This window comes from Vulpes lagopus, chromosome 2 (genome assembly GCF_018345385.1).
Source record: "Vulpes lagopus strain Blue_001 chromosome 2, ASM1834538v1, whole genome shotgun sequence".
Classification (NCBI taxonomy): domain Eukaryota; kingdom Metazoa; phylum Chordata; class Mammalia; order Carnivora; family Canidae; genus Vulpes; species Vulpes lagopus.
In genome coordinates, this window is record NC_054825.1 from 160,816,561 (window position 1) to 160,835,251 (window position 18,691).

General features: G+C 43.9%; 2 protein-coding genes and 1 pseudogene across 3 annotated transcripts in view; 2 read left to right on the plus strand and 1 right to left on the minus strand.

Annotated features, from left to right (window-relative positions):
* Positions 1 to 3,656: 3,656 nt before the first annotated feature.
* On the minus strand, positions 3,657 to 7,690 carry LOC121478779 (annotated as a pseudogene).
* A 151-nt stretch (positions 7,691 to 7,841) lies between these two features.
* Positions 7,842 to 17,572, plus strand: LOC121484447 (zinc finger protein 548-like). Its single transcript, XM_041743729.1, has 4 exons — positions 7,842 to 7,956; positions 9,870 to 9,911; positions 12,241 to 12,367; positions 13,935 to 17,572. Exons 1-4 carry the CDS (start codon positions 7,942 to 7,944, stop codon positions 15,500 to 15,502), a joined length of 1,752 nt encoding a protein of 583 aa, XP_041599663.1. The 5' UTR covers positions 7,842 to 7,941; the 3' UTR covers positions 15,503 to 17,572.
* Positions 12,238 to 18,691, plus strand: part of LOC121484461 (zinc finger protein 773-like) — an 86,154-nt gene continuing 79,700 nt past the window's right edge. For both annotated transcript variants that reach the window (XM_041743769.1, XM_041743766.1), the window contains exon 1: positions 12,238 to 12,367. The gene's annotated coding sequence lies outside the window, so the exon portion shown is untranslated. The remainder of the gene's footprint in view (positions 12,368 to 18,691) is intronic.

Consider the following 18,691-nt stretch of genomic DNA (forward strand, 5'->3'; position numbering starts at 1 on the left):
TGGCTCAGGGCGTGATCCCGGAGTCCTGGGATGGAGTCCCGCCCGCATTGGACTTCCTGCATGGAGCCTGCTTCTCCCTCTGCCTATGTCTCTGCCTCTCTCTCTGTCTCTCATGAAGAAATAAAATATTTTTTTAAAAAGTTTGTGTAGTATGCAATTATTCACTCAATATTGACACTGATGGGTAGTCAAGTTCATAATTCTCTCAGTTTTCCCAGGTGTAGTCTAAAAGCAGTTCCTGCACACAGAGGGCAGTCCAGATTGGTAGGTGGTGGTTATAATAAGCAAAGGGAACTTACATACAAGGCTTGTGTTGTATAGCACTAAGATGAATGGATCCCTGCATTGCTTGCCAAATCTTAGAAGTTTATAGAGAGGCCTTACCTGGGCTCAGTCACATAGACTATGCAGGTGTTCCCCACACACCATATCATGATCTCAAGGCTATATCCTCTGAGAGTGAAAAAGGCAAGCGGGACCCACATTCCAAGAACAAGGGAGGAAATAAGGAGCCTCGGAGTGCCTGGAGTCTAGCTCACGGGTCAACTCATGGTCATGTCTTTTTGGTCATGTTTTCCAACAAGTATAGAACAATATATACTAACAATTGAACATGAGAAATAATAGGATTTCCTGTAATAGCAAAGGAAATGACTAAAATAACATTTTATTCTACCTAACTGAAACTTTATGCCTGTTGATTAAAAACTTCTCATTTCTCCCTTCCCCCAACTCCAGATCACCAGTATTCCAGTCTGATTTTATGAATTTGACTATTTTAGATTCCTCATCATCTAATTGGAATCATGAAGTACTTGCCTTTATACTGTGTCTGGATTATCTCACTTAGCATAATGTTCTTAGAGTCTATTGTGTTGTCATGTATTGCAAAATTTCCTTTTTAAAGATTGTATAGGGATGCCTGGGTGGCTCAGTGGTTGGGCGTCTGCCTTTGGCTCAGGGTGTGATCCCAGTTCCGGGATCGAATCCTGAATTGGGCTCCCTGCAAGGAGCCAGCTTCTCCCCTTGTCTGTGTCTCTGCCTCTCTCTGTGTGTCTTTCAAATAAATAAATAAAATCTTTTATAAAAAGATTGAATAATATAATTTGTATATATCATGTTTTCATCATCCATTCATCTGTTGATGAGCATTTGGTTTGTTTCCACATGTTAACTATCATGAACAGGGCTGCAGTGAACATGGAACTGCTAATATCTATTCCAGGTCCTGATTTCATTTCTTTTGGGTATATACCTGGAAATAGTATTACTGGATCAAATGGTAGTTCTATTTTTGGTGTTTTAAAGGAATATCCATGATGTATTCCATAGCAGCTGTACCACTTTGCATTATCACCAAGAGTGTGAAAGGGTTCTAGTTTCTCACATCATTGGCAAGACTTATATTTTGCTTTTCTGATATGGTTGTCCTGTCAGGTGTTTTGATTTGCATTTCACTGATGATTAGTGACCATGAACATTTTCTCATATACCGGTTGGCCATATGTATATCTTGGGAGAAAGGTTTTTGAAGTCATTTGCCCATTTTAAAAGTCAGGTTGATAGGGTTTGCTTTGTTTTGTTTCTAATGGGAGAAAGAGAATACACACAAGCAAGTGGAGAGGGGCAGAAGGAAAAGGAGAGAGAATCTTAAGCAGGCTCCACACGCAGCATGGAGCCTGACTCAGGGCTTGATCTCATGACCCTGAGATCATGACCCCAGCAGACACTGAGAGTTGAATGCTCAACTGACTGAGCCACCCATGCGCCCCTAGTTTTTGCTTTGTTTTTTGTTGTGTGTGTGTCCTTTACTGAGTTGTAGGAGTAAATTATATATTTTATATTTTATATATTTTAGAGATTAAATCTGTAGCAGATATATAGCTTATAAATATTTTTCCCCATTCCTTAGGTTACCTATTCACTCTATAACCACTGATCTTTTTACTATCAGTAGTTTTGGCTTTTCTGGAATGTCCTACAATTGGAATCATCTGCTACATAGCCTTTTCCAGTTGGCTTCTTTCATTTAGTATTATGCACTTGTTTCCTCTGTGTCTTTTCAAAGCATAGCATATTTCTTTTAATCACTGAATAATATTGTTTGTATGAATGTACCAAGATTTGTTTATTCATTCTTCTAGGTAAAGATATCTTGATTGTTTCTAAGTTTTGGGAATTATGCATAAACCTGTTGTACACCCATATAGCAATATTGTGTGGACATAACTTCTCAGCTCATTTGGGCACATGCATGGTTACTGCATTCCATGGTAACAGTATATTTAGTTATGTAAGAAACTTTCCAATTTATTTTAGAAGTGCTATACTATTTTTATTTTCCACAAAATAAGAGTTTTTGTTGCTTAACATCCTTGCCAGTTATTAATATTGTCTTAGTCTTTTTTTTTTAAAGATTTATTTATTTTGGAGAGAGAGAGAGCATAAGTGGGAGAGGCAGAGGGAGTGGGAGAGAGAATTGCAATCAAACTCTGCATTGAGCATAGAGCCCGATGGGGTTTGATCCCAGGACCCTGAGATCACAACCTGAGCTGAAACCAAGAGTCAGGTGCTTAGCCAACTGTGCTACCCAGGTGTCCCTGTCATTATTTTAGATTTTAGCCATTCAAGTAGGTAGTGGTATCTCATTTTTTGAAATCTGTTGTTTTTTATCTAATTTTTCTAATGACATATGTTGTACATTTTTATATTCTCCTAACTTTGTCTTTTGCAGAGAAGATATTTTTTTAAATTCAGCTTCATCTTATCCCATTTTTATTGATAAATTGTGATTTTTGTGTTGTATCTCAAAATTTACCACCAAACATAAGGTCACATAGATTTTCCCCTCTGTTATTTTCTAGGGGTCTTACAATTTTGTATTTTACATTTAGATCTATAATACATTTTGAATGAAATTTTATGAAAAGTGTAAATTCTATATATAGATTCATTTTTTTTTTTACTTGTGGTTTTTCACTTGTAGCACCATACTTTAAAAAGATTGTCCTTTGTCCATTTAATTGCCTTTGCTTCTTTGTCAGAGGTAAGTGGATGATATTTGTGTTGACCTATTTCTGGGCTTTCAGTTTCAATTTCTGTACATCTGTTGGGATGATCCTGTGGTGGGGTTTTAGGGTTTCTTCCTTTTTTTGTCTTTTAAAAAATATTTTATTTATTAATTATTAGAGAGAGAGAGAGTGAGAGTGAGCATGAACAGGTGGAGGGGCAAAGGGAGAGTATATCCAAACAGACTCCCACTGAGCACAGAGCAGGATAGTGGGGCTCAATCCCAGGAACGTGAGGTCATGACCTGAGCTGAAACCAATTTTTTCTTAAGTATTATTTATTCCATTCTCTTGCAATCATATTACCTAAGGTATAAATGGTAATTATATGGCAAGAGAATACAATTTCTTTTAAGGCCTCTGTAGTTTGTTTTTTGTGCAGAAATACATCATATTTTGTACAAATTTTGGAGAACTTACATACTTATTCATTCACGAGAAATACATCTTTGCCTCCTTATCCCTTAATCCCACTCAGCCACTTGCAGTAGAGAGCACATCTAGGTTCACAGCTGCTCTGAAGATCACCTGCTTTGCTGTGGTCTGGCCCAGCACAGTACCAGGGGGCCTTGGTGGGCCACCTACCCCTCAGGCTGTGCTCTCAATGGCAACAGCAATGCCTTGGCCGCCTCCGATACAAACTGATATAGTGGTGTATTTCCTGCCCCAATCCTTAATTCATGAACCAGGTGTGCCATAGTTCTTGTTCCAGATCCTCCCAGAGGATGACCCAAAGCAATGGCTCTGCCATTCATATTGGTTTTACTTGGGTCAAGATCCAAACTCTTCTCAACTGCTAAGTACTGAGGAGCAAAAGCTTCATTCACCTCTACCAAATCCAGTCCTTAAGACTCCATCCTGTTTTCTTCAGTTCCCCCGTTGATAGCAGAGATAGGACCAATACCCATGATAGAGGAACATCCAGACACGAAATAGCCCACAATTCTTGCCAGTGATGTGAAGTTTTGTGTGTGTGTGTGTGTGTGTGTGTGTGTGTGTAACAGCATCTTCACTATCTATGATTAACAGCTCCAGCGCCATCAGATACCCTTGATGCGTTCCCTGCAGTCACAATTTCTTTCTTGAATACCGGGGGAAGTTTATTTAACTGATCCAGGGTTGTTAGAGGCTGAGCATGCTCATATACTGTGTCTTTCCCCTTCTTAGCCTTCACCTCAGTTGGTGCCATCTCATTATTAAAGTAGCCAGCATCATTAGCAGCTTTCCACCCCTACTGGGACTACAAGGCGTACTTGTCACAGTCTTCTCTATCTATGTTTTGTAGCAAGAGTCTCTGCAGCAATTCCCATGGGGAGTTGGATATACTGATCTGTTAATCTTCACCACAAAGCATCTTCCAGCTTGAGATCTGATTCAAACTTGATTCCAAAACATATGTTTCTGACACGGTAGGGAGACTGACTTATATCAGTCTTGTAGTCCTGGGACTAATCCCCTTCCTTATGATGTATTATCCTTCATATGTGTTGAAGAATCAGATTTTCTGATAAATTTAAAAAGGTTTTAAAAAAAGATTATTTATTTATTTATTTATTTATATTTATTTATTTAAAAGAGAGGGAGAGGGAGTGCAAGTGGGAGGAGGGGCAGAAGGAGAGAATTTTCAAGTAGACTCCTTGCTGAGTATGCAGCTGGACAGAGGGCTTGATTTCATGACCCACGAGATCATGACCTGAGCCAAAACCAAGAGTTGTTTGCTCAACTAACAGAGCCACTCAAGTGCCCTAAATTTTCTGGTAATTTGTATGTATTTTATATATATAAGTAAGGGTTAATTGGCTTGTAGGTTTTTTTTTAAAGATTTTATTTTTATTTATTTATGACACACACACAGAGAGAGAGAGAGAGAGAGAGAGAGAGAGAGAGAGAGAGAGAGACGCAGAGACCGCAGGCAGAGGGAGAAGCAGGCTCCATGCAGGGAGCCCGACGCGGGACTTGATCCAGAGTCCCCAGGATCACACCCCGGGCGGAAGGCAGTACCAAACCGCTGGGCCACCGGGGCTGCCCTGGCCTGTAGCTTTTGTGTATTTTCTGTATATCACTTTTTGATCAAAAGAATCTTAACCTCATAGAATGGATGGGGGAATATTCTTTCTATTCTGGAAGATTTTGTGAAAACTAGTGACATTTGTTTTAAACGGTAGGTAGAATTCCTTACTGAAGGCAGCTGGGCTTGGGATTTTCTTCTGGGAAGATGTCCAATTATTATTAGTGTATTTCTCTGTAGATTTTCTTATAAAAAAAAAGGATTTTATTTATTTATTCATGAGAGACAGAGAGAGGCCGAGACACAGGCAGAGGGAGAAGCAGGCGCCACGCAAGGAGCCTTGATGCAGGACTGAATCCTAGGTCTCCAGGATCACGCCCTGGGCTGAAGGCGGCGCTAAACCGCTGAGCCACCAGGACTGCCCTGTAGATTTTCTTCTATCAATTTTAATAATTTGTGTCTTTTAAGGAATTTGTATATTTCATCGAAGTTGTTTAAATTTGGTGGTAAAGTTGCCCGTAATATTTCCTTTTGATACTTAAAAAAAAGGGGGGATTTTATTTAATTATTTGAGAGAGAGAGAGCACAAGCAGAGGGGAGGGGCAGAGGAAGAGGGAGAAGCAGGCTCCCAGCTGAGCAGGGAACCCCACGTGGGGCTCCATCCCAGGACCCTGGGATCATGAGCAGCTGAAGGCAGATGCTTAACTGGCTGAGCCACCCAGGTGCCCCTCCTCATGATACTTTTAATTTCTGTAACGTCAGTAATGATATTTCCTCTTCATTCCCAATTTTCTTAATTTCTCTTATTTTCTTTTTTTAAGCTTTTATTCATTTATTTGAGAGACACAGAGAGAGAGGCAGAGACACAGGCAGAGGGAGAATCAGGCTCCACGCAAGGAGGCCAACGTGGGACTCGATCCTGGGACTCCAGGATCACGCCCTGGGCCGAAGGCAGGTGCTAAACCGCTGAGCCATCCAGGAATCCCCAAGTTATTTATAATAGGAGTTTTGCAAGTCTGTGAAACTGACTTTTAAGAGAGAAGTACACATCTTTGACTATTAGTTTGGCCTTCAGATAAATGAATGTTTAATAGACAAACACAGAACAGTCCTAAATACAGAGAGCAGCTGGCAACCCTATCCCCAATGTGTCCTATGCACCCGCTATTGTGCCTGAAACCCAGTAGGTATACACCACATTATTTAGATCAGTAAATACATACCACAGCACAGTTAGCCTGTTCATTTCACCTTTTAGGCAAGTCTTTCAAAATATTGTCTCTATCCATCCAAGCAGTTACTGGCCACATTGTCAAGTATAAAAAAAGGATCTCATTTTGGAGAAAAAAAACATGAGTGTGGCCCAGATTGAAGCACAGCCACAGGCTTAGCTTCATTCTCTTGCTTTTCAGATTTCATGGTCTGTCAACCTTCACTGAGATCTTAGCCTTAATTTTTTTAATGTACTACATGTATGTTTCCTTAGAAGTATTTCTGCTACACTCTGAATAACTGATCATGTCAGTAATTTCCAATTCACAAATGTTTTTCACAGATAATTTCCACTCCCTGTTATGGCACTGTTGCTAGAATTTTAGTGAAACAATAAACTCCTTCCCAGAAAGGATATGAGATAGGTAGTGGATCCCTAACCTTTGTCTCAAGAACAGGATGCTCCCTTTTTACAGGTGCCCCAACTATGAAAGGAGCACACACCATTCTGGCAGAAGATGGCATGTCTCAGATCACTGTTCTTTTCAGACAGATTTCTAAAAAAGATTTTATTCATTTATTCATGAGAGAAAGAGAGAGAGAGAGAGAGGCAGAGACGCTCCACACAGGGAGCCCGACGTGGGACTCGATCCCGGGTCCTCAGGATCACACCTCGGGCCGGAGGCAGGCGCTAAACCGCTGAGCCACCCAGGGATCCCCAGATTTGAGATTTTTAAAGGAATTGACAAATACCTCAGGTATGTAGTAGTAGCGTTTCAAGAAATACTACTCACTCAGTGGGTTCAAACACAATCACTGTCTGACTCTGAAGGCATGAATGATGTTTTCCTGGGAATCAGCACAGCTTCATCCTGCTTGTTGTTCATCCTACCTACTTCAGTGCCCCATCATATCTTCCCCTCCATGGCTCTGTCTGAAGCATTTCTTTCTTATCCTGTGACAAATATGCTACTCGTTAAAACTAACTCCAGAGATCCAGTCTATATTTGAAAAGTGACAAGGTCGTTGACAGCTATGAGTCAAGGTGGCATCGTGATACGGTGTGTCCCTTTGGATCTGATATCCTTTGGGAACCTATCAAGCTTCGAAGCATATGGAGTAACAGGTCTCTAATCTTTCTGTGACTTCCAGACTGAGCTCCAAGAAATCTGGGTAAGTCCCATTAAAGAACAGGCGAGGCCCCTCACCACCTGTGGAGCCACGGAACTCCATTTCCCAGAGCCCCTGCGGAGGACTGGACTGGTCCTTCACCCGCCACGTAAGGAGGAGGGCCTTCGTCTTCCGGAGACGTTGGTAGCGATAGCGGAAACTACGATACCCATAAGTCTGCGGTGGCGGCGGCGACTGAGCCAATGAAGCCTTGAGAGAAGAATGCTTGCATGGGTGCGCATCGTGTGGGGGCGGGACTTCCGGCGTTCCTTCTCGCCAGTTTGGTGGCTGTCCGGCTCTGGGGTTCAGGGCTTTGTAGGCGCCTGGCGGAGGCGGAGGCGGAGGCGGAGGTGACGAGGCGGAAGAGCGTGAGGAGAGGCGTCGTACCCGCCGCAAAAGCGGCTGCCAGGGCCCTCGTACCCTCCCGGTCGCCCGCCGCTTCTCGTTCCGTCTTCTCACTGGTCGGAGGTGGAGGCCGCGCTGATGAAGCCGGCTCAGGTGGGTTCTGGACCCTCAGACCCTTAGGCCGCTGGCCCCGCCGCCCCGAGCGCCGCAGCCCGGATGGAGGGGCGTCCGCTCAGCTCCCCGCAGCCATGCCCTAGAGGCGGGGATGGGGGAGGTGGGGCCCGGCGTGGGGATCCGGTTCCGCCGGTGCGGGGGGGGGGGGGGGCGGGTGCTCCTGAGTCCGGGCAGGGGGATGAGGGGACTAGTGCCCCCTGTGTATGCGGGAAACAGAGGGCGAGGCGGAGTGTCACCTGCAGCGGCGGCATGGGCAGCCAGGGTCCGCGGGAGGTCGCAGGGAGGCGAGGAGGGGCGGGTCTTGCCTAGAGTCAGAAGTTTAGGGTAGGGGAGAGCTGGACGGGGAATGGCGGGGAGGGGAGACTGCTGAGGAGACACCGCGGGCCTCTCTGGAGGAGTTGTAGTGGAGGCTGGACCCGGGCGCTGGCGGGAGAGGGAGACACGATGAGCTTAGGCGTGGAGTTCGACAGCGGAGCGGACAGTACTTCCTGCTGCATCACATACACATGTGAGCAAAAGTAGGGAGTGAAGGGCCATGTCAAGACTCGAGCATCTGAAAAGATGGAGGTGGGGAAGCGAGCCCAAGGAGCAAGTATTCGGAAATCCTGAGCTTGATTTTGGACGTTTTGTTGCTAAGATAGCTCAGGTGGAGACATGACGTGAGTATATGGACGTAGAGATCTGGAGGGCGGAGAAGGGGGCTGTGTTGTCAGAGTTGTGGAGGGTGGACTGCACCAGAGGTTGGCCTGAGGACCACATCAAAGAGGGAGTCTTCAGATGATTTCTGATGGTAAGGGAGGTGAGGGCTGAGAAATGGCGGGCAGGGTATGGGAACCAGGTGTTGGCATCCCTGATGCTGCTTCAGAAAGGAGCAGATTTGCTGTAAGAGAGATCTTTTGTCTATGTCCTTAGGAAGAGGGGTGTTGTTGGGATGAGGAGCTTCCCTTTGGTGGAACTGGTGTTATGTGCTGGTATTGACTCTCTACTTGGGGACTCAGCTGACCCTCAGGGCCACTCTATGGAACAAGGGAAAAGTCAGCCAGGCTAATGGAGCCTCAGGCTCCATGACAGGGGACTGCTTCCTTACTCCCACCCTGCAGTGCATGAGGTATGAGCGGCTATCCAGTCCGGGGCCTGCAACAAGCTCCCTTTTGAGGGTTCCATAACAGACAGACCCTGTTGCTATATGTGCTAGTAGCTTGTCTGCCTGCTCAACCTTTTCTAGGATCTCGTTCACTTAATGTATAAAAAATTTGTGGTCTTTTTTTTTTTTTTTTTTTTTTTTATGATAGTCACACACAGAGAGAGAGGCAGAGACACAGGCTGAGGGAGAAGCAGGCTCCATGCACCGGGAGCCTGATGTGGGATTCGATCCCGGGTCTCCAGGATCGCGCCCTGGGCCAAAGGCAGGTGCTAAACTGCTGCGCCACCCAGGGATCCCCAAAATTTGTGGTCTTAAATATTAATTAATCAATATCCCTTCTAAAATGTACACAGAGGTAAACAATTAGAAATGAACCTATTCAACAAGTTAAATGTGTGTAAACACTTCATAATTAATTTGACATTAATTTACCTCTTAGTGTTTTTGTTTATATGTAAAGTTTTATGTATGGTATCTTATGAAATCTTAAAGTGGTAAAAATAAAGACCTCAGATTTCAAAATCCCAGCACTTCATTTGCACTGAAAATATACACAAAACTGTCAATCCCATGGAATGAAGCGCTGGGTGACAGCTGATAAGAGGCAGCACTGTTTTCTAGAGGAGCTGAACTTTGTCAGGCTGAGATCACTTTGCTCCAGGGTGGACAGGGTAGGGGTGCTGGTCCAGCTCAGCTCATGGGATCCTTCCATGGTTACCTGTTTCTCATGGTCTCCTTCTGCCCGTAGTATCCCATGGAGGTGGCAGAGATGCTTATGGACCCTGGGCAGGTGAGTGGAGGGTGTCCCACCTTTCAAACATCCCAATTGTCATGCAGGTGGTTTTGGCACCCGATATCTATATCAGGGAGTGGTACTTTCCTGAGACTTCTCTTATCCTTCTCACTCTCTCGAGTCTGAAGACTATGTGCTTTCCCCAGGCCCAGGATCCTACATTTAGATTGTATATGTTTTTAACAACTGATGTTATAAGATGTGGCCCGAAGTCCTGGCCACAGGATTCACAACATTCACATGCTTGTAGGTGAGGCTTGGCTGAAATGTTCAGGAGACTGCTGGTCTCTCATATCTGGTGAGAATGGGGAGCCACCTTGGGGTTAGATAGGAATATGCAGGTATCAGACTTCAAGTGACAGGTTGGGGCTCTGGATCTCTAATCTGAGGTTGGTGGGAAGTAGGGAAGTTTCGAAACAGAAGAGGAAGGTGCTATGACTCAGATTTTAATAGGTTCCCGTTGACTGCAGAGTGAAGGACAGACGGGGTTATCAGTGAAATTCTTGTAGCAGTAAAGGTAAGTGTTGTAGTGGTGGCTACCCAGGAGTGGTGGCTATGGAGGTAGAGGAGTAGTTGGTTTCTGGATGGGTTTTGAACTAGAGCCACTCATACTTTATGATATTGAGACTCAGGGAGAAGAGAGATGGGATGGAGGGAAGAACCGGGGATGCCCCCAGAGTTTTGGCCTTATTCAAGCACCCATCCTTCCTAATAAAAATGGAGGAAGTCAGTGGTATGAGGGATTTGCAGATGGAACATGAAGAGTTAGTTTTTGTCTATGTCACAAATGCCCCAGAGATTCCAAGGAGAGGTATCAAGTAGGCACAAGACAGAGTCCTAGGGTTCCGAGAATAGATTCAAATTGGAGACAGCCACAACATGGTGACTGGGTGTGTGCTAGGATGAAACTATGGAGCAGATTTAGGAGGCAGCATCTCTAGATCATGGTGGCAGTGCCATTAGAGGAGCAGGAATGGGAATGAAGGGCCTGAGTACTGGGGTTTTTTGTTTGTTTGTATTTAAGAGATTTATTTATTTGAGAGAGAGAGCACGCATGTGAGTGGGGAGAGGGGCAGAGGAACATAGAGAATCTCAAGCTGACTCCTGCTGAGCAGAGCCTGTAATGAGGTTGGATCCCACTAGCCATGAGATCATGACCTGAGTTGAAACCAAGAGTTGCATGCTTAAGTGACTGAGTTGCTCAGGTGCCCTGAGTACTCGGTTTCTTAATTGGGCACCTGGGTGATGGTCATGGGCATCACAAGGCTGAGGAAGCCGAGTGTGTGTGTGTGTGTGTGTGTGTGTGTGTGTGTGAGAGAGAGAGAGAGAGAGAGAGAGAGAAAGTCTTCTGAGACTGGAGGGCATATGAGATAGATTTTGAGGGGGAAACTAGTTAGCTTGAAGCATTGCTAGACCTCATGTGTAGTGGGCATGTGGGTGGGGAGGTAAGTGTACCTGGGCTTCAGATGAGAGAGGTAAGTTCTGACTGCTTATGGGACAGTTGGTATGATATAGAAGGGAGAAAGGGCTGAGAGTGTGTGAGGTCCTCACACAGGTAGGTGGCTGGCGGGAGAGAGGGAGCGTCCTACATTGTCAGGCCCACAACCTAGGTGATGTCTTCTGCCCCTCCTTTCCTCATGTTTTATGCTGTGTTCTGGACACAGTGAGCAATGGAAATGAGGAGAAAGTGGGCAGCAGTGCCACTGGCAGCTGGTAACGCTCCCACATTGGGAAGTCAGGGAAGAGGATGAGCAGGGAAGGATGTGTGGAAGGACTGAAGGGCCTCTTGAGAGAGAAGCATATTGATAATTGCACCCACAGGAGGTGGGTGAGTGATGACATGGAGAAACCAATAACACTGAGAAAAGGTTCTTACTCTATTTCTCTAGAGGGTGGGAGCACACCATGTAACACAGGGCCACATGGGGAAGCCCTAGATTTGGTTAGGAGCATATACACCAGCAAGGGGAATCTTTATGTCAGAGCCTTTATTGGACTCTGGGAGAAATGCAGGAAGGGTAGAGTGAAAAGCTTAGTGGTGGCTATTTTATATAATGTTAGTGAACCTGGGGTAGAAGGGATGTGTCTGGTTATCTGTACCTGGCCTGGGTTGATTTAGGAGAGGGAAAGTGTTGACTTGGTGTGTGAGTTAGTAGAGGAAGTGGTTCAGAGTATGGGCACCAGACTGGAAGGGAGAGTTATATAAACAAATTTGGCTGTTAGTTTAGCCCTGTAATTAATGAATGGCAGTTAGATGAATACAGAATCCATAAGACACAGTTAACACAAGAAGCAACTCATGAACCAAATGTTCCAATTTTGGCAGAGCCAGGTGGTCTTTGAAGACGTGGCCATATATTTCTCCCAGGAAGAGTGGGGCCTCCTTGATGAAGCTCAGAGATTTTTGTACCATGCTGTGATGATGGAGAACTTTGCGCTTTTGTCCTCCCTAGGTAAGGCCCTCACACCCATGTCCTAGGTTGGACTCTTGGTTTCTTCCCCCTTTGTCCAAGAGCAGCTCTGTCCTTTCCACAAGACCAAGGGTAATACTTCCTTTCCTGTTTTCCCAGCATATGTGTTACTGATGCCGGGACTGGGCTGTGTGCATTGTGCTGTGTGCACTCTTCCCAAGGAGTCCCATCCCTGCTGCCCTAAATATTTGCAAGATAGGGCTCAGAGTTCAGAAATATTGAAGTTTATCTGAGAGATCCCTCAGACCTGGCTTGTCTCTGGTTGGGTCACTTAGTCAAGATGCTCGGAACCACGGTGCCCCAGGCTTCCCCCCTTCTTCTTGCTGACATTTCTTGGTTCCTGCCTGAGCAGAGCAGGAAGCCTGATGTGGGACTGGATCCCAGGATCATGACCTTAGTTGAAAGCAGATGTTTAACCAATTGAGCCACCCAGGCGCCCCAGGGCCACACTTCATTTCTACCTTTTCTTCTCCATTTTCATGTCTACTCTGAATACTAATCCCTTTTCCGCCACAATCTCACACCCATTGAGCTTCATCCTGTTGTCCTGGTCCCTTTGCAAGGCTCTCCAAGTTTGACCTATACTTAGGATATTGTGAGGCCTGCCTGCATCCTTAAGTAGTTCTTGAGTTGCATTATCACTGTAGTTTGTGGTTAGGGGTTTCTAGGTCTGTTTACAGTTTTCTACACTATGCTCACCAGTCACCAGGAGCAATAGCCCTTTGCATGGGAGTGCCTTGAAAACCCTGCCTCTCCTCCCTACACAGAACCTGCAGTTTTAAATATCTGTGCCCTACCACCCCATCACCATTCATGTTTCAAGTCTCACTCCCAGTATGGTGGTATTAGGAGATGGTGCCTCTGCACTATGGGGGTCATGAGGGCAGAGCTGTCATGAATGGGATTAATGCTCTTATAAAAGAGACCCCACAGAGCCCCTTAGCCCCTTCCATTATGTGAGGACACAGTGAGAAGTCGACATGGCACAGAAGAGGGCCCTCACCCTGTGGCATCTTGCTGGCACCCTGATCTCAGAATTCCGGCCTCCAGGACTGTGAGAAATAAATTTCTGTTGTCTATAAGCTACATGGTCTGTGGTATTTTATTGTGGCAACCCCAGTGAACTAAGACAGTACCTCTTGTTGTTCTTTTTTAAGATTTTATTTACTTATTCATGAGAAACACTGAGAGAGAGGAAGAGACACAGGCAGAGGGAGAAGCAGGCTCCATGCAGGGAGCCCTATGTGGAACTTGATCCTGGGACTCTAGGATCACACCCTGGGTTGAAGGCAGGCACCAAACTGCTGAGCCACCCAGGTGTCCCAGACGGTACCCCTTGTGTCCTTCCCCAGAGTCAGGGCTCTCTCATCATGGAAACTTGCCAGGCTGAGCTCTGCACAGCAGGCCTTCCTCTCACTGTCTCTAGGCCCCCTTGCCCATCAGCAGGCCCATGGCCTCATCCATGGGTGTGTCTGACACAGATTCCTATGAGGCTGCCTCTTCCCCAACAGAGTTAGCATGCACTTTACCAGCATTTCTCTGCTTCCAGGTTGCTGGCATGGAGCCCAGGATGAGGAGGCACCTTCAGAGCAAGGTGTTTCTTCAGGAGCATCACAGGTCAGGACTCCAAAGCTAGGCCCATCCATCCAGGAGGCCCAGCCCTGCGAGGCATGTGGCCCAGGATGGAAAGACCTTTTGCGCTTGGCTGAGCATGATGGACTGTACCCCGATCAAGAGCTATACATTTGTGGGGCAAACCTGCACTGGCACCAGAAGGAGCAGATTGGAGACAAATTTTCTAGAAGGGAAGAGGGGAGCTGTTCCTTTGCAATGAACAACAGTGTTCACAAGGCAGACAGTAGCTTCACATGCAGCAAAGGTGGGAAGGTTTTCCTGGGCAGCACAGGCCTTCTCCAACATCTGGCCTATCACAATGCAGTGAAACCACATGGGGACACTGAGTGTGGGGAGGCCTTTGCAGCTGGACAGAATGACTACAAGTGCGCTCAGTGTGGGAAAGCCTTCAGCCAAAAACAAATACTGCTTGAACACCAGAAAATCCACACTGGAGGAAGACCTTATGAATGCAGCAAATGCGGGATGGGCTTCATTAGAAAGTTTCACCTTGTGCAGCACCAGAAAATTCACACTGGAGAGAGGCCTTTTAAGTGCAATGAATGTGGGAAAGTCTTTAGGTACAATTCCACGCTCATTAGTCACCAGAGAATTCACACTGGATTAAGCCCTTATGAGTGTAACAAATGTGGGGAATTCTTTAAGTATAATGCCAACTTCATGAAACATCAGAGAATCCACACTGGAGAAAGGCCTTATGAATGCAGAGAATGTGGGAAGTTCTTTAGGTACAACTACAGATTGATACGACACAAGAGAGTTCACACTGGAGAAAGGCCTTATAAATGTAGCGAATGTGGGAAATTTTTCAGATACAGCTCCACATTTATTAGACATCAAAGAGTTCACACTGCAGAAAAGCCTTATGAGTGCAGTGAATGTGGAAAATTCTTTAGGTACAATTCCACACTCATTAAACACCAGAGAGTTCACACTGGAGAAAGGCCTTATGAGTGCAGTGAATGTGGGAAATTCTTTAGGTACACCTCTACACTCATTAGACATCAAAGAGTTCACACTGGAGAAAGGCCTTATGAGTGCAGCTTATGTGGAGAATTTTTTAGGTACAAGTCCAAGCTCATTAAACATTGGCAGAATCACACAGGAGAGAGGCCTTATGAATGCAGTGAATGTGGAAAATCCTTTAGGTACCACTGCAGACTCATTAGACATAAGAGAGTTCACACTGGAGAAAGGCCTTATGAGTGCAGTGTATGTGGAAAATTCTTTCGGTATAACTCCAACCTTATTAAACATTGGAGGAATCACACTGGAGAGAGGCCCTATGAGTGCAGTGAATGTGGGAAAGCCTTTAGCCACAAACATATACTTGTTGAGCATCAGAAAATCCACACCGGAGAAAGGCCCTATGAGTGCAGCAAATGTCGGAAGGCCTTCGTTAGAAAGTCCCATCTTGTTCATCACCAGAAAATCCACAATGAAGACAGACCTATGAGTACCATAAATGTGGGGCATTCTTGAGATAAAACTCCAAGCCATTAACCAGAGAATTACACTGGTAAAGAAACTTATGGGTGCAGAGAATATGGCGAAGCCTTTAGGTACCACTCTAAATTCTACACTGGGAAGCACCTTATGAGAAGAGTAAATGTGCAAAATTGTTTTGGCACAGCTTGCCATTCATCAGACATCAAGAGATCACTGGTATAGTCAATATGCAGTCTTAGGTGCAACTCCAGCACCATTACACATCAGAGAATTTGCAATGGAAAAAGACCTTATTTGTGCAACAAATGGCATTTGTTCATCTAAAACTCTAACCTCATTTGGCACCAAAAGTTCATACCACATTAGAGTATTGCAGAGGAGGAAAGACTTCAAATATCTGCTCTTCTTTGTCCCTGGGAAATACTGTAATATAGTTTTTTTTATTTTACATTTATGTTACGGCAAAGTGCATGTAGCACACATTACACTGTCTTTGAATTGTACAGTTTAGTGTTAAAAAATTCACATATTTATGCAACTAATTTCCAGAATTCCTTTCATCTGGCAAAACTGAAACTATACCGATGAAACAGCTCCTTCTAGCCCCTCCCTACCACACCTGGAAACTTTTTATACCCCATCTATGAATTTGACTACTCTGTTTACTATTTGTTAGTGGATTCATACAGTATTTGTCTTTTTGTGACTGGCTTGTTTTGCTTAGCATGATTTCTCCATTTGTCAGCATTTCCTTCTGTTTTGAGAAGGAATCAGTTGACATACCTAAGATACAGGGAAGGGTGATGGTGGAGTCAATACAGCTTTGCCAGATGTTAAATTATTTCTAGAGGAAGAGGAGGTCCAGATTTTATATGGAATCTTTATTTCTTAACAGCTTTATTGATGTATTGATATATATTAAAACTGCATTTATTAAAAGTATAAAATATATTTTTCATATATGTGTCCGCAATGGGAGCATCACCAGAGTCGTGATAATGAATAATTCATAGCCCCTGTAGTTTCCATGTGCCCTTTTTCATATTCTCTCTCCCAGCCCTACCCAACTTGCCATCCCCAAGTGGACACTCCAGTTTGCATTTTCTAGAATTTTCTATAAAGGGAATCCTACAGTTACTCTTGTATGCTGTTTTCACTAAGTGCATATATGTATTTTTAGTATTATCCATGCTGTGTGCATAAAAGCATGGCATCTAACAAGGCTCTGTGTTATGTATTAGAGCTGCAATGTCTATAAACAACAAAGGTGCTAATCACTGAGTGAAAGAGTTGTTTAGAAGGGGAAAGTGAGGGCGCCTGGGTGGGTCAGCAGTTGAATGTCTGCCTTCAGCCCAGGATGTGATCGTGGAGTCCTGGGATCAAGTCCCACATCAGGCTTCCTGCATGGAGCCTGCTTCTCTCTCTGTGTCTCTGCCTCTCTCTCTCTCTTATGAATAAACAAAATATTTAAAAAAGAGATTTAGATAAAGTAAACTTAAGCTCAGTTTCTTGAATTCATTATCAAAAATTTTTGAACCATCTGAACCACAATTCTAAAAAATTCTTGCTTGACTTTTTTCTAGTAGTGTTTTAAAGCTATGTCTTTGTATCATAAAAATTCTTAGGGCTTTTTTTGTGTGTGTAAAATACACAAAGTTTACTATCTTGTTATTTTTAAGTATTCAGTGTGTGATATATTAGAGAACCATTAGGGTGTGTGTATGGGGGTGGGGTGGGGATTTGTGTTTTGCTAATGGCCCAACAAGTTGAAAATCTGCAGAATAGGCCTGTAGGCTGGGGACCAAGGAAGTGTTGCAGTTCAGGCCCAAAGGCAGACTGCTGGGAGGGTTTCTTGCTTGAGATCATCTTTTTGCTGTGTAATCTTCAAACCAGGTGGCTCATTGAGAAAGTTGAAATTTAGAAAGGGCAGAAACAAACATTATATAATAGGAAATGGAAAGAAAACAGTTTGAGAGGGAGACATAGGAAACAATTCTCAATTCCACTCTGTATTTTTCAAATCTCAACATGTGCAAAATATTTAATGAAAAAATTATCTAAATTTATATTTACATTTAAAACTTTATGAATCACTAAATTCTACACCTGAAATCAGTTTTACTGTATATGTTAACTAGAATTTAAATAAATTGAAATTTAAAAACCTTCAAAGCTTCATGACAGCATTAAAGATTTGGGTGATTGAGAAGATATTTAAAATCTCTAAATGAGCCTAGTTTTAGATAATTATAGACATGCACATTTAAATTCTTAGTAAGACACAAGAGACTAGAACAAAACATGAGGAGACAGGGACTTCTGTTTTCTGTTTCAGCCTGTAAGAAGCTGGAAATTGCCATTCCATCCTGACAAAAAGCTGGAAATACTAGAAAATCAACTCTTCTTAGGTCCATAAGAGAAGTGAGTGGCAAGCCAAACGGCTGTTCCTCAAATTAATCCAACAGAGGAACAGAATGAAGGAAACCCAGGAGCTGACCCTCCTTCAGGAGCCCTGGTGCTGTGATAGGAGAACCTAAATCATCACACTTTGGGGGATTTTCCTCACAGTGAACATCAGAGAAAAACACTCATGTGCAGAGAGAGGGACAAAGGAACCAAAGAAAGGACTGCTCTCAGAAGAATCAGCTGGGGATTTTTCAGAGCCTGGAAAATATCCCAATCCCGGCCACTCTAGCCATCTTGTCCCACTTTCATGGGGGGGGGGGGGGATGCATGAAATTCACAGCCTAGAAGCAAAGGCTCACTGAACAACTGAGACCTAATTGTTGTCCTGTAGTATGTTTCCTCTGATAACTTACCACTACTTATGACCACATTGCTAGAGGTCTATTTTCAGTGATTTCTTTTACTACTGCATCATGTCCAAGTATTAATAAAAAATTATAACACATACTAAAAGGCTAAAAACAAATTTTGAAGAAACAGAGCAAGCATCAGAACCAAACACATAAGGCAGGGATGTTGGAATTATCAGGCCAGGAATTTAAAACAACTGTGATTAAGATGATAAAGGCTCTGATAGATAAAAGCAAACAAATACACAAAATACTAAAAGAAACAAAAGAACAAAAAAACAAAACCAAATAGAATATCCAAGGACTATGAAACAACTGAAAAAGTGTAGAAGGTGAATAATGGTAAAACCAGAAAGAAATGAAAGAGAGAAAGGAACAGAAAAAAGGTTTGAAACAATAGTGATTG

Bases quoted from the DNA above. Each gene is read 5' to 3' on its own strand.
- LOC121484447 (XM_041743729.1), top strand. The intron at 9,912-12,240 runs GTGAGTGGAGGG...CAATTTTGGCAG, and splicing joins TGCTTATGGACCCTGGGCAG to AGCCAGGTGGTCTTTGAAGA. The intron at 12,368-13,934 runs GTAAGGCCCTCA...CTCTGCTTCCAG, and splicing joins TGCGCTTTTGTCCTCCCTAG to GTTGCTGGCATGGAGCCCAG.